Source organism: Leptonychotes weddellii, chromosome 4 (genome assembly GCF_054177405.1).
Source record: "Leptonychotes weddellii isolate Sample4059 chromosome 4, ASM5417740v2, whole genome shotgun sequence".
In the NCBI taxonomy this organism is placed as follows: domain Eukaryota; kingdom Metazoa; phylum Chordata; class Mammalia; order Carnivora; family Phocidae; genus Leptonychotes; species Leptonychotes weddellii.
Window position 1 is genome coordinate 126,969,995 of NC_138372.1, and position 16,382 is coordinate 126,986,376.

The window sequence follows — 16,382 nt, forward strand, 5'->3', positions numbered from 1 at the left end:
TTCAACAATATACATTTAGACAAATTATACTTTTAAAGAAGTTCTTAATTCACCTTTATTTAATAGTGCGCCTCAGTAGAAACCTATCGGCCTTAATTTATTGGGAGATACTTCACCTGTTTATCCTCCTCTGTGTGTGCTGGATAGTCCTTGGCTTTCATTAGCCAGAAGGCAGCAAGCTTTTTATTGTGTAACTTCAAATATGTCTTTCCTAAAAGAAGCAAGTTTTTGCTGTAGAAGTTTGGATCCACTGTACATAAGAAAGAAAAATTTATTTCAGATGAAACAGAACTGTTTTTATTTTTAAAGGCTCAGTTTCTTCAGTCTAAATTCTAATAATAAATTTGTGGTCAATATAAGATTAGGCTAACTAAAATTCTCTTTTGTTCAACTATTACAATCTCAAAAAAATATTGGTAAAGTACCATTTATTCAGTGCTATGTGCTAGGCATTCTATTACATTTCTCATTTTCATACAATTTTATAAAATAGGTACTCCATTTAATAGATGAGAAACTGAGGTTCCTGGTAGAATGTATGCTCTATAAGGATAGGGGTTCTCTTTTTATTAATGTCTTTTATTCCCTGATATATCCTAAGGACCTAGAACATAACATGCACCCAATACATATATGCTGTATGAATGAACAAAATCATGATATATATGCATTTGACCTTTAACCCAGTTTTGAACCGTGCAGGTCCAAATAAACGCAGAGTTGTTTTTTTTTTTTTCCATAAATAAAGTGCTGTAATTGTATTTTCTCTTATTAACATTTTCTCTAGCTTACTGTATTGTTGGAATACAGTTTATAATACATAGAACATACAAAATACATTTTATTTTAAACAACTGTTTATGTTATCAGTATTATGCTCCGGTCAATAATAGACTATGTAAGTAGTTAACTTTTAGGGGAGCCAAAAGTTAATTATATGCAGATTTTCAACTATGCAGGGGGTCGGGACCCCTACCCCCTCATTGTTTAAGGGTCAAGTGTACATACATACATTTGATTAACATTTACTGTATGTGGGTTATACTCAAATACAGATTTAACAAAGACTGTTCTTTCGGAATTTGTAATGAAGAGGAGAGGTAAACGAGCATAACTAAATGTAAAAGAAGAATGATAGAAATGCTTTGACAGGTGTACACATTTTAAAGTACACATTTATGAGAAAACAGAGAAACTAAGAAGTTACATCTGGGCTGCCTTGGCGGCTGAATAGGATTTTAACAGAAAAGTGGAGAACATTCTTGGCTCAGGGAAAACTGAACAAAAAGCCTATGAAAGCATGGGACTGTCTCACTAACTTCATTCATTCTTTATACAGATTCCTATCATCAACCTGGGACCTTCTATATTTAAAGCACACTTTTCCCTGGATATAATTTATGGTTAACTCCATTTGCTTCTTAACCCAAAACTGTTTTACTTCTTTAATTTGAACATATTTATGAGATGTTGTGTAGATGTACTTAAGGTTTCCTTGGGGTTCATCCATGCATCTGTTTATTCAGTAATTCAGCAAATTTGATAGCGTTATGCTAAGCACTGAGGAACAAATTGTGAACAAAATGACAAAGCCCGCATCATTCCCGAACTTAGTCTTAGACATGTAAACAATACTCACAACTCACATACTCATACTATGGAGTGATAAGGGCTATGATGGGGGAAGTAACAGGTACTAAGAGCCTAGGAGGAGCTTCTAAACCAGATATGGTCCATAAAAAAAGACCGCCTGGAGGAACTGACCTATAGGGTAAAAACCTGGAGGATGACTGGAGTTAACTGACCATGTTTTTCTCAACACCCCAAACGCTTAATTCTCTAAGGCCCTATTTTTACTTTGCAGTTATGCTCCTAAATCTCTTTGAGGAAACTTTATTCCCAGATTCATATTCATGATATAAAAACTACTATCACAACAGGTTAGCAGTGGAAGGCAGTAACAGAGCAAATCAGAATATTACTGACATAGTTTAACATTCAGACATAATTCTTTAGAAGAAATTAAAAAAAAAAACTTTTTGCTATCCTAAAAACATCTGAACAAATCCATATGAGTAGGCTCTCTAATACATAGTCTTTAATTTTCATCTAATTTTATAGAAATAGAATTGCAATGGTTTTCTTTTGGTGTATTTGGTAACATATGCTTATGTCCTTTACTCTTCTAGTTTGTGCTATTAATATTAAAAAGGATGAACTTGGGATGGGCTGGTGTCAGTTTTGTAGACTGGCCATTTCTTCAAAGCCAGGGTGACATGAAACTCTTCATAAAAGAAGACAATATTTGCAACAAAGCAAAAACTGGCCTGGTTTAAAAACAAGATCTCTCATTTAAATGCTTTTTGAAGAGAAAGGGTAAATCTTAGGAAAAAAAATTTTTTTAAATGTAATGTGACAGGTATTAACTACTATTATAATCATTTTACAACATATGCAAATATTGAATCCTTATGCTATACACCTGAAACTACTGTTATGTCAATTATAATATATACCTCAAAAAATTTTTTTAAACATTTAAATAAATGTTTCTAATCAGCTGTGTAATCTTAAATAAGACCATTAACTTGTCAAAGCCTCCTCTCAAAAAAGAAAGTTGAATCATATCAAATAAAGGACCATTCCAGAACTGTAGCTCTAAATTCAGTAGCAGCCCACTTCTTACTCTGGTGATTTTTACTGAATAAAGACGAAAAACTGATAATCTCTAGCGCAAAAAGAAGTATATTAGAATAAGTAACATTTTTGTTTTAAAAATTCCTATTATATCGGGGCGCCTGTATGGCTCAGTCAGTTGAGCGTCTGCTTCGGTTTAGGCCATGATGCTGGGGTCCTGGGATCAAGCCCCGCATCAGGCTCCCTGCTCAGTGGGGAGTCTGCTTCTCTCTCTGCCTCCCCCCACTTGTGCTCATACTCTCGCTCAAATAAATAAAAATAAAAATAAATAAAAATTCCTATTATATATAAAGCATTCACACAATTTTAAGTATACTAGTATATGAAATAGAAAAATGTTACCTTGCTCTGCCCTGTGAAAGTAGCCTAATGCCTGTTAAAAACACAAAGAGCCCAAACATAATGAAAAGGGTTATAACAGAATCAATATTAAAAAAACATTTCCTCAAAAGTCAGGAAGTAAATTAAAACATCTTAAAGGTCAATTCATCAACAATGTAAGTTAACACAGCAAAATTGAACATTACTAAATCATCAGAGCACAGATTACAGTGTATGGACCACTTCTAGTAATAACTTGATTGCTGTTTAGAACTTGTACCAAACCAGCATCAAGTGCAGAAAGGAAAGAACATTATCACATGCAACTCAGCTATTTTGATCCTTCTCTTCTTAAGTCATAAGTCACTACCCATAAAAACTTGATAAAATCAAAAGCTAAATTTACTCAGTGATACATAGGTTGTACCAATAAATTTTTTAAAAGTCCTTTATTATTGAAATTCCAACATAAAATGTTATTGTGAGTCTGAAACTCTTAGTTCTTTTTTGTCCCATTTAAACTGTTTTTATAATGTCTGATTTCCTAGAATCATAACTAATTTGTTATAGTAGAGCTGACTGACTGTATCTTTTTTCCTTAAAATACATTCTTTTAATAACAATATATATTTCCCAACAGTGTTCTGATTATTCAGCTAAATATTTTTGTATCAAATTCTACACCATAGCCTGCCAGAAGGAAAAAAATAGCTCCTTGTCATGACACAGGTACTAGGAAAGCTTCTTCAACGGCCTTATTTCCTTACTCTGAAAATTTTAGTGGTGTAAGTTACTCAAAATGTTTGCCCAGAAATCCCTTCCAAATTTTATTTTCAACAAGGAAGCAAAAGGCCTTGAAAATATAAGAGTATAAGCCTTTCAACCCCACTTTCTAAAAAAGTTATAATTATTCTTCCTTTATCTATACAAATACATGATTTTCCAGGTAAGTAACTGTTAGTGTGTAGAACACGTATGTAAAACTAATGCTATTAGTTGTTGAATTTCTTATTCTATTTTATGACTTTTATATGGTGTAGATTTCAAACAGAAAACAATGGCAGATTTTAGGCATGAGCTATTATTATAGCCGACAATATACCAGAATCATCAGACACTCACCTAAATTAAAAAAAAAAACCACTCACCAGTCATAGATTATAAGTATTAAGCCTTTGTGATAAGATAGCTGCACTGGATGGTTAGAAACGTGCTCAAAGGCCTCACTGCCCAAAGCTCCAGATCTGAACACCGCAGAATGGCACTGCCGTTAAGAAATCAGTACTAGCTTAACAAAGGACAGCACACTACCTCCTCATAGGTGGAACTAGGAGGAGTTGCAAACAGCATTTTAGCAATTCTTCTTTGATACCAAGGCATTTCAGCAAATGTGTAACACCTATAAAGAAATAACATATACATCTCAATTGCACCTTTTTTTCTCTTAAAGAAAACTAAGCATCTTAACAGATATAAAAGGTATCTTCTTCTGTTGTACCTTGAAACACTCTGCACTTTACATAATATCCAGCAGGTTAATATTCCCACTGAATTATCTAGAGACTGATTTATATTGATCCATCAATTAGGATGTATCCTGTGATTAGATATAAGTAGTAAGCAACAATACTAGTAATGATTAACAGTATATATCATTCATCACTAAGTGCTCACTCTGTTCCAGGTGCTCAGTGATTATCTCTCATCTACTCCTTACAAGGAACTAAATGAGTTAGGATCATTACCCCTATTTTTTCCGGTAAGAAAAACTAACTCAGAGAAGTTTAAAAAAATGACAGAACTAAACATGATATGTATAAATAACAATGGCAAACAACAATTTAAGTCTGCCTATATAAAAGAATGAGGCAAATGATTAACATCCAAAGATCTTGACAACTTTCCGATCTAGGTAGGGGTACTGCATCTTTGACTAGGGTCTGAACTCCCTGAGGTAGCCATTGTATCTTATTCGTGTTTCCTCCCTAGCACTGTCTCTCCATTATCATTAGTTCTCAGTAAGCATTTTGTTAGTTTAATATCGTCCTTTGTCTTGAAGGATATTTAACTCCTTTGTAAGAATCTGATATAGGGCTGTCTACGCCATTTATTTTTAAGACAATAAAATATTCAGGTCTGCAGACTACACCCAAAGAAAATAGTAGCAAACCTGTCTCAAGAAAGACTCTTAAGGGGCGCCTGGGTGTCTCAGTCTGTTAAGTGTCTGCCTTCGGCTCAGGTCATGATCCTAGGGGTCCTGGGATCGAGCCCCGCATTGGGCTCCCTGCTCAGCAGGGAGTCTGCTTCTCTCCCTCTGCTTCTCCCCCTGCTTGTGCTCTCTCTCACTCACTCTCAAATAAATAAATAATCTTTAAAAAAAAAAAAAAGACTTGGGGCGCCTGGGTGGCTCAGTCGTTAAGCGTCTGCCTTCGGCTCAGGTCATGGTCCCAGGGTCCTGGGATCAAGCCCCGCATCGGGCTCCCTGCTCAGCGGGAAGCCTGCTTCTCCCTCTCCCACTCCCCCTGCTTGTGTTCCCTCTCTCGCTGTGTCTCTCTCTGTCAAAATAAATAAAATCTTTAAAAAAAAAAAAAGACTCTTAAATCAGCAAGCATTTAAACACATTAGTGTATGCTCATACCAGCAAAATGTAATACACTAAACAAGTGGAAAGATACTGAAAGTCAGATTATATTATTCCTCATATGAGCAGACTGCATTTGAGACACCTTGAAGATGTAAAGACCCTCTTACGGCATCGAACTGTATTGCTATATAGTTAGATTAATCCAATTTCATTTAGCCTGGTAAGTAAGAACAGTCTTTCCCAACAAAGGGAATTTCAAAGTCTAGCAAAAGTTTTAATGCCTTTTTCATTTTAATATATATTTCTAAATGATCTGAATAACAATGGTTAACATGATCACAGTCAAATTTAGTGTTACATCACAACTGCTAGTTAATATAATAATTAAACATTCATGAATGCCAAATACTTTTAAATACTTTACATCTTGTTTTATATACTACAAAATAAGATCATACTAACTACAACTGAAACATTTATTTAAAGAAATGTTCTTACCAAATACCCATAAGGTGAATTGAGGTAGCATCTTTTGGGTTCAGTTCAATTGCTTTCTAACAAGAAATGAGAAAGTCAATCATATTTGTTTTCTAAACACAAGTAAGTACTATGTTTGATGAAAACAAAAGTCATGATTTAAAAAAAACATTTTGGTGGGGCGCCTGGGTGGCTCAGTCGTTAGGCGTCTGCCTTCAGCTCAGGTCATGATCCCAGGGTCCTGGGATCGAGCCCCGCATCGGGCTCCCTGCTCAGCCGGGATCTGCTTCTCCCTCTCCCACTCCCCCTGCTTGTGTTCCCTCTCTCGCTGTGTCTCTCTCTGTCAAATAAATAAATAAAATCTTTAAAAAAAAAAAAAAAATTTTTTTTTTTTTTGGCAACCTGGCATTTCAATTGTTCTATGGTAATACCAACTTTTTTCCCCTCTTCATTCTTCAATGTGGTTAAATTCATTTCAATACACTGTTAATGACTTGTATTAAACTCTATTTATATAAAGTTCAGCAACTAACAGGATTTATCAATATGAGAAAAAACATGAAATTTGTAAATGAATCTAATTTTGAAAACAGTAATCTATAGTTCTCAATGTTTCTTCTAAATAAGAAGGTTCTTTTTGGCAAGTTCTATATGAATACTGGATTAAATAGTATTCTTTCCTAAAAGGAGATCAAAGTACTTAATACTTTTACAAAGTTTCTTCCTGTATGTACATTTCATTCAACTTCACCATCTATACTTACAAAGGAAAAATAAATAATACTTATTCACAGAATGTATTAGTAAAATAATATGTACAATGTAAAATACATTGATAAAGTCTCCCTAATTTCTATTTACTATATGAAAGTCCTATGTGAATTAATGTAAAGCATAAACTACAGAACAACTTTAAAGCAACTATTTTTCCTTTTATCCATTATTTTGTCGAAAGCCACTGAGAAAAATCTCAGATGAATGTTAATCCTATTAAAAATAAAAGACCCTTGGGGCGCCTGGGTGGCTCAGTCGTTAAGCGTCTGCCTTCGGCTCAGGTCATGATCACAGGGTCCTGGGATCGAGCCCCGCATCGGGTTCTCTGCTCTGCGGGAAGCCTTCTTCTCCCTCTTCCACTCCCCCTGCTTGTGTTCCCTCTCTCGCTGTGTCTCTCTCTGTCAAATAAATAAAATCTTTAAAAAAAAAAAAATAAAAAAAATAAAAATAAAAGACCCTTTAAAATTTTTTTTTTATTATTAAATGTTTTTTTTTTATTTATTCATGAAAGTCAGAGAGAGAGAGGCAGAGGCAGAGGGAGAAGCAGGCTCCCCGCCTAGCAGGGAGCCCGATGCGGGACTCGATCCCAGAACCCTGGGATCATGACCTGAGCCGAAGGCAGACGCCCAACCATCTGAGCCACCCAGGTGCCCCAATAAAAGACCCTTTTAAAAAAATTGAGACCTCCTATCTTACGTTTTTCCGAAAGCCCACATCTTCACTTTCAGTCAGTAATGTGTGAGATACACATTTTAAAATATTTGTATTGGTTACCAGTATGGACTCTGAAGCCAGACTACCAGGGTTCAAATCACAGCTCCAAGTTTTCACCTTGGCAAGTTCTCTCTTCTTGCCATGCCTGAGTTTGCTGTTTTATAGAATCGGTAAGAGTAATATACCTACATTATAGAGTTGTGGTAAAAATTAAATGAGCAAGTAACAGGAGGTATTTAACACAGTAATATCTTCTATAACCAGCATAATTTTACTTTTCAAAAGTACCAATTTATTACTGACGCTGATTTAATGTTAGCAGTAGTAGAGGTAATAGCTAGAATAAGGCTAATAACCAAGTATGACTTAGCAGAAATCTTGCTTCATTAATATGAGTAAGAATCAGCACTGACTTTTTTTTACTTTTCCATTAAATAGTGATATGATTTATAGCAAAATATGTTTTAAAGTATACACAACTTATACACTAAGCAACCTTTCCTAATTGGAGTTCCACTAGAAAATTAAACCCTACAAAAAATTATATGAATAACTATTTTCTCCAATCTATCAAGGTATAGATTGGTATAGAGCTAGTATCATTCTAGATGCAAGGGAGAGAAGTTAATTCATAACATGCAATGGATACTTTAGGGAATTTAATTTTCTTATGGAATGGGTTGAGAGGGGCTGCTCTCAAGCAAACCCTTTCTTTTATAATTCTTGCCATTAGTTTAAGTGTTTTCAAAAACAATCCAAAGATAGGGGCACCTGGCTGGCTCAGTCGGTGAACCATGCTTGAGCCCCATGTTGGGTGTAGAGATTATTTAAAATCTTAAAAACAACAACAATCCAAAAATAGTAATTCCTTATGGCTTTAGATATAATAGTGGAATTAGGAATAACAGTACAAATGATCTTTTTAGTATGTAAATACTAAATATCATTTTTAATGTATACTTAACACACTTTGAAATCTGTAAAACATCGATTTTTTTAAAGATTTTATTTATTCATTTGACAGAGAGCACAAGCAGGGGGAGCAGCAGACAGAAGGAGAAGCAGACTCCCTGCTGAGCAGAGAGCCCAATGTGGGGCTCGATCCCAGGGCCCTGGGATCATGACCTGAGCCAAAGGCAGACGCTTAACTAACTGAGCCACCCAGGTGCCCGAAAACATTGGTTTTTAAAAAATAATCTATAACCTCTGTTTCCATTAATATATTTCTGTAATTTTTCATGATTTATATTGGAAGATATTTGTCATATATTTCTACATACTATGGTACAGAATAACTTTGGTGATTTATTTAATGCCACTGAGCAAATTATGACATTTCACAGAATCTAAGATAACCATGAAAGTTACTACACATCATTATTATATCTATCATTGAAAAGAAAAAAGCATTGCCTATTATAAGATACCACTGATTATATAATGCAATCTGATTTCAAGAAAGGTCTTAAAATGTGAAAAATGTTGCATATTATTAAATTGAAAAATATATATGTACATGCAGCATACACACGTATACGTGTGTGTGTGTGTGTGTATACACTACTGATGCCAAAATAAAAGCTAGGTCTCCTGACTCCCAGTCCAGTGTTCTCTTCTATTACCCATTGTGTAAAATAAGAATTGAGACTATAATCATAAAATTCAGAAAAGCTATTAGTTTATCTAGCATTCTTCCTATGAATGTTTCCATTACATTCTCTTCTTCTGTATTTTTGAGATGGTCTACAATACCAAAAGAGAAATAAATATGCTGAATTTTTAGTGGCAGTTTTTCGGGAGTTTTTGTTTAGTTTTGTTTAGGACAATGAGGTAGTGTATATGGCACATCATGAAATATACAAACTCCTGGAGAATATCTGGCATCTAAGGAAGAGCTTACTATAAAAGAAGTAACTTTAGGGGCGCCTGGGTGGCTCAGTCGTAGCGCATCTCCCTTCAGCTCAGGTCACGATCCCAGAGTCCTGGGATCGAGCCCCACATCGGGCTCCCTGCTCAGCGGGGAGCCTGCTTCTCCCTCTTCCACTCCCCCCTGCTTGTGTTCCCTCTCTTGCTGTGTGTCTCTCTCTCTTTCAAATAAATAAAATCCTAAAAAAAAGAAAAAAAGTAACTTTAGGGGAAAATATGAAAACACAAAATACACAGAGATAATAATTGTAAATAGTACGATTATTATTGGGAGTGGTTTGTCAATTGTGTTAGATTTTACACCAGACCACACCTCAGGGTATTCAGGACCTTGTAAAGTTCCCTCCCACATACTCTGGTCTTGGCTACATGACTTGTTTAGGTCCACAGGATATTACCAAGTGTGATGCAAAACAGAAAGCAGCTTGATAAAAGTTTGCGCACTGGAATTTTATCTTGGAATGTTCATTCCTGGAAGCCAGCTACCATGCTGTAAAGAAGCATGGGCTAGACTACTAAATAATGCAAAGAAAAGTGGAGAGAAACCGTCATATAAGAGGCCATCTTGTACATTCTGTTCTAGCTGAAGTCAGAGGTGAAGGCAGCAGTATGAATGACTTCAGCTACACCAAACAGATCAGAAGCACCACTACATAGTTAACCCACAAAATTTTGAGAAATAAGCTGTCACTGCATTAGACCTCTAAGTTTTAGGTGGTTTGCTCTACAGCAATAGATAAGTGAAACAGAAATTTATTTAAAAAACTAATTCCTTTTAAAATTCATCAGTACCTCAAAATGCTCCTTGATAATGTAGGCATTTGCAATTTTAGCCTTGATGCCTTCATAATCTCCAACATCACTAATACAGATTGCATACCACTAAAAACAGAAGTAAAAAACATGTAAGAATAATAATACTCTACTAAGGTTCCATTCAATACAAGGTAAAACTGAGTATTTATTCCTCAATAGTCATTCTCATTCAACAAAAACTTAGCATAAAAACTGTATTAAATATACTGTCATATACAAAGAAAAGTAGACATGGACCTTAAAGAATTCAAGGACACGTTTATAGAAAACTGTAATACAAGATAAAGAACAGAGTCTCTAAGGAAGTTATCAGCACAACGGGGAAATAATGATTTGTGTTTATGATGAGTATAAATTTAGAAACTGAATAACTATCATTTTATTTCTCATCCTCTTTTCAGCAAGCTGCCTCTTCTCCCATCTGCACTGTTACAGTAATAAGCCACATTTGTCGATTGTGACTTTGTCCCTGTAGCCATAGTTGAGACAATACACCTAAACTGAGACTGAGTTTCATCCCGAAGGACTAAATCCAAAAATATCCAAGCTTCATAAACTCAAGTGCTGTAGAAAGTCACAAGACTTAGAATGAGAAAAAAATAGTCTGTAGAGAAAAAGATTTGCAGGTAACAGCAAAGAGGAAAGACAATGGAACATCAGAGCAATCGAGCCAGTTTTTCCTGAACCAAAAGCACCCTGCCTTTAGGTTCTATGAAAGACAGTAAGTAGTTCCTTATAAAAAAAAAACAAACAAACAAAAAAAACACCTCCCGTTTTTGTTTGAGCTTATTTGTGTGGGGTTTTAATGATTATAACCAGAAAGATTTTAACTAAAACAAACTTCTGTTTAAATCTACTCTCCACCAAAATTTTGATGAGTTTATTGAAAATTAAAAAGTGTACCTTAAAACGCACATACGTGCATAGGTACACACACACACACACACACACACCCTCTATAGGTGATGCGCACTTATCTCCACTGAGAGTTATCCAGTTGCCCAAATCCAAATGACTAGAGGGGTCACACAGGGTTTCAAATTTGGTGTTCTGATCTTCTACCACATATCAGGACTCTGGATAACATCACTTTTCTCTTATATATCTATCTTCTATATGCAAAGCAAACACAAGCTTATGGATGAATCCTAAACATTTTCTTCCCTGATTAGACTGGCAGTATTCTGAGATTTTTAACATATGTCAAAGACGTATCACAGTAACAGCACAAAGAGCAGTCATTAACACATGAAGTATATATCGCTTGATGTGGACTATAAGTTAAAGATGTACGCTATAAAACTTAAAGCAACCACTAAAACAACATAATACAATTACAGTCACTCAAATAAATAAAATGGAATCTAAAAAATGACCAATACAAAAGAAGGCAGAAAAAGAAGAAAATGAGAACAGATTGAACAAATAGAAAATAGAAAGATAGGAAATTTAAAACCAAAAATATCATTAATCACATTAAATGTAAATGGTCCAAACACCCCAACTGAAAGCCAAATTGGATTAAAATTAAGACAGACTGACAGTGACGTAAGTGAAAAAGGCAAGAAATCTGAATTCTCTCCTCCATAAAAGCAATAAATAAAAATGAGCAACAAATACTAGAATCAATGTTTTTTTGGAACTCCAAAATTAACCTAAAGCTTGCAGTTACCTGGGAATGCTTATTCAAAGCAAGAGATTATTCCTAATGAGAACAGTGAACTTTGTGCTGTTTTATCCTACTCCAGTCCCATCCCATACTCCCAGTCTCAGTGGGAGCTGTGAAAACAGCCCACCATTCCTGGTACCAAATGGAACAGATCTCATTCATGGAGAACTATAATTAATTATTTGTCCTGATCTGTTTGGTGGCTCCCTGGAAGACTGGCCTTGTACATATTTCACCTAAACTGAAAAGGCCCTAGTGATAAAGGATAAAGCTGCTTCCTGGGGGCGGTGGGGAGGAAGGTTAGGTAGAGATGTCCCTAAGGGCTCTGAAAAGCTTCAGTAAAGAAAAGCCAAAAGAATATTTCATGACATATGAAAATTATGTTCAATTCAAATTTCAGTGCCCACGAATAATGCTTTACTAGAACAACAGTCATGCTCATCACTTATGCATTGACTATGACTGCTTTTGCTCAACATGGAAGAGGTGAATTGTGATGAGAGATCATATGATATATATATTTTTTTAAGATTTTATTTATTTATTTGTCAGAAAGATAGAGAGCACAAGCAGGGGGAGTGGCAGGCAGAGGGAGAGGGAGAAGCAGGCTCCCCACTGAGCAGGGAGACCGATGCGGGGCTCGATCCCAGGACCCTGGGATCATGACCTGAGCCGAAGGCAGTCGCTTAACTGACTGAGCCACCTAGGCACCCCATCATATGTGGTATTTTAACTGATTCCCACTGCTGCTCCATAACCCTGTGAATCACACTGATAGGGTTATAACCTGACAGAATTTTGAGTGCCACGCATACTGCCATACCATGACATTTTATTTTTTATTACCAATGCATATGTCAAAGGAAGATAAAATGGACTTCAAATGTCATGCTTTGAAAGCATAGTGAAATGTGAATTATTTTGTTACTGAATTAAACAGCAAAGCATTTTGGGGAAAAAAAAAAGCTCCAAAATATCCCTGAAAATCCAAAAAGGACACACATCCTTAGGAAAGATCTGAGATCGCCCTAAGCTTACCACCTGCTGACCTTAAGGCTCTTCATAAACAGGAATTGAAAGCTAGATACAGTTTAAAACTGCCCAGCTAAGTGTTAAAGGTATGTCCCAATACCTACACAGAGCCCTATGATCAACACTGGAAAACATTTGGGTTCCAGACATTTTATAAACTACCTGTTCAATCATTAACTGACCACTAAGCTAACAGAAGAGAGACTTCAGTGGCTATATATGACAAAGAAATCATTTGTTCAGAAAAGCCACTAAAGAAAAATAACAGAGGAGGCCTGGCTGGCTCAGTCAGTAGAGCATGTGACTCTTGATGTCAAGGTTGTTGAGTTTGAGCCCCACATTGGATGCAGAGATTACTTAAAAATAAAATCTTAAAAAAGAAAAAAGAAAGAAATAACAAATACTAAAAGCTGCCACAACAAATTCTGGGAAAAGAGGGAATCTGATTTCCAGATTTACCACATTATAATAGTCAACAGTTTTCAACAAAAAATTATAAAGCATGCAAAAATTAAGAAAGTATAACCCACACACAGGAGGAAAAAAATCAACAGAAACTATGCATGAAGAAGTCCTAGACTTCTGGGCATCCTAGACTTTATGTATGTTCAACAAGGAAATGATGTCTAAAAAACTGAAGTATACTATGTATACTATGAGAACAGTATCACATCAAATAGAGAATTATCAAAAGACAGAAATTACAAAACGGAACCAAAGAAGTATTTTGGAGTTGAAAAGTATACAACATTGAAATGAGGGCTCAATGGTGGATGTGAATACGCAGAAGAAAGAATTAGCTAACTTGAAGATAATAGGTCAATTCATATTACACAGTATAAGAAACAAAGTAAAAAGAATGAAGAAAATGAACCCCCCTCAGAGGCCTACCAAAATACACATAAGAGGAGTCCCAGGAGGAGAGAAGAGGAGAGAAAGGGGTAGAATGAATATTTGAAAACATAAATGCCAAAGGCTTCTCTACTTTGATGAAAACAAACCCCAAGTAAGATCAATTCAGAGATCCAAACTAGACACAGCAAAATCAAACTCAAAGATAGAAACAAAGAGATGATCTTGAAAGCAGCAGGAAAAAAGTGCCTTGTCATGTAAAGGGTCCTCAATAACATTAACAGCCAAATCAGTACCATGGACATTGGTCTTAGTCTGCTTGTGCTACTAGAACAAAATACTAGGGTTGGCAGCTAAAACAATAAAAATGTATTACAATTTCTGGAGGCTGGGAAGTCCAAGATCAAAATGCCAGCTGATTTGGTCAGAATATCGGGATGAGAACAGAGATACATAACAGCAAAGTTGGTATACTCTTGAAATTAAGTTGACATCCAATCTGAACTTGTTAATTAATGGTTTTCCTCAGGACAACCACTAAGAGTATAATTCAAAATATTTACTACAAGAAACAACAAGGGAATTAAAACGGTACAACAAGGGGCGCCTGGGTGGCTCAGTCGTTAAGCGTCTGCCTTCGGCTCAGGTCATGATCCCAGGGTCCTGGGACTGAGCCCCGCATCAGGCTCTCTGCTCGGCGGGAAGTCTGCTTCACCCTCTTCCATCCCCCCCTGCTTGTGTTCCCTCTCTCGCTGTCTCTCTCTCTGTCAAAATAAATAAATAAAATCTTTAAAAAAAATCTAAAAAAAAAACGGTACAACAAAATAAACCTAATACTAAATAAAGGACACTAATGGAGGACCTTGAGAAACAAAAGACCAAAAAAAAAAAAAACTAAAAAAACCAAAATTGCAAAAGAACTTCTTATTGTCAGTTACATGTGAATGGGTTAAACTCTCCAAATAAAGGGCAGAGGTTAGCAAAATGTATTAAAACACATGATTCAACTATATACTGTCTACAATACAATTAGATTCAGAGGTATATATAGGTTTAAAAGAAAAAGAGGGAAGTTTTATCATGCAAACCGTACTCACAAGAGAGCTGAAGTGGTAGTAGATATTAATCAGAATTAGATAATGATCTAATAATAGGCAAAACAGACTTTAAGACCAAAATTATTATATGAGACAAAGAAAAACATTATCAAGAACATATAACAATTGTAAACAAATATACACCTAACAACAGAGCCCCAGAATAAATAAAGCAAAAACTGACAGAGAGACCTGAAGGTATAAAGAGAGAATTCAACTATAATAGTTGGGATTTCAATACTCAACTTCTAAGACTAGTTAGAAAATCAGCAAATAGAAGACTCAAATAATACTATATACTAATTAGACCCAGCACACATCTACAGAACACTCTACCCAACAAGAGCAGACTATGTATTCTTTTCAGTTCACATGGAACATTTGCCAGGATAGACAATATATTACGTTGTAAAAGTCTCAAATTTTAAAAGACAGAAACCAGAGTATGTTCTCTGACCACAGCAAAATGAAAATATTTTAATAAAAGAAGGAAATTTGGGTAATTCACAATTATGAGGAAATTAAAAAACACATTCCTAGGGAAGCTCAGTTGAAGCGTCCGACTCTCGGTTTCGGCTCAGGTCATGATCTCGTGGTCCTGAGATCGAGCTCTACGTCGGGCTCTGCGCTCAGCAGGGAGTCTGCTTGAGATTCTCTCTCTCCCTCTCCCTTTGCCCCTTCCCCATCTCACTCATTCGCTCACTCTCTCAAATAAATAAATCTTTAAAAAACCCACACTCCTAAATAACCAATGAGTCAAATAAATCACAAAAAATTTTTTTAAATTCCTTAAGAACAAAACACAACATAACAAAACTTATGGGATTCAGCAAAGTTGTATTCAGAAGGAAACTTATGGCTATAAATGGCTACCTTAAAGAAAGTTATCAGTCAATAACTTCACCTTAAGAAACTAGGAAAAGAAAAGCAAACTAACCCAAAGTAAGCAGAAGGAATGGAATAATAAAGATTAGAGTGGAAATAAATAAAATATAGGAAAAATGGAGAAGAATAGCAAAACCAAATTAATTCTCTGAAAGGATCAACAAAATTTATAAACCTTTAGCCAAACATAAAAAGAAAAAAAGAGAAAAATTACTAAAATCAGGACTCAAAGAGGACGTATATTACTTACTACCCTCAGTAATAAATCTAGGAATAAAAAAGATTATAAGGGAATAGTAGCAACAATTGTATAGCAACAGATTAAGTGACCTAGCAAACATGAAAAAATTCCTAGAAACAATGAACAATCCAACTGACTTAAGAATAAACAAAAAAATAAAAGCCATCTATGAAAAACCTACAGCGAATATCATTCTCAATGGGGAAAAACTGAGAGCTTTCCCCCTAAGGTCAGGAACGCAGCAGGGATGTCCACTATCACCACTGCTATTCAACATAGTATTAGAAGTCCTAGCCA

At 35.4% G+C, this 16,382-nt stretch overlaps 1 protein-coding gene across 5 annotated transcripts in view; it reads right to left on the bottom strand.

The window, feature by feature from the left end:
- RMDN1 (regulator of microtubule dynamics 1) overlaps positions 1 to 16,382 on the bottom strand; it is a 68,933-nt gene that overhangs the window by 21,122 nt on the left and 31,429 nt on the right. For 4 of the 5 annotated variants that reach the window (XR_014144276.1, XM_081816213.1, XM_081816211.1 and 1 more), the window contains exons 5-9: positions 10,286 to 10,375; positions 6,101 to 6,156; positions 4,330 to 4,417; positions 3,040 to 3,070; positions 117 to 250 (exon numbers count right to left, since the gene is read on the bottom strand). Coding sequence is in view for 3 of the 5 variants with exons in the window: in XM_081816213.1 (XP_081672339.1) it covers positions 117 to 250; positions 3,040 to 3,070; positions 4,330 to 4,417; positions 6,101 to 6,156; positions 10,286 to 10,375 (399 nt within the window). In the remaining 2 variants the exon portion in view is untranslated. Of the gene's footprint in view, positions 1 to 116; positions 251 to 3,039; positions 3,071 to 4,166; positions 4,418 to 6,100; positions 6,157 to 10,285; positions 10,376 to 16,382 lie in introns of those variants that run through there. The other variant, XR_014144277.1, reaches the window with a different exon arrangement.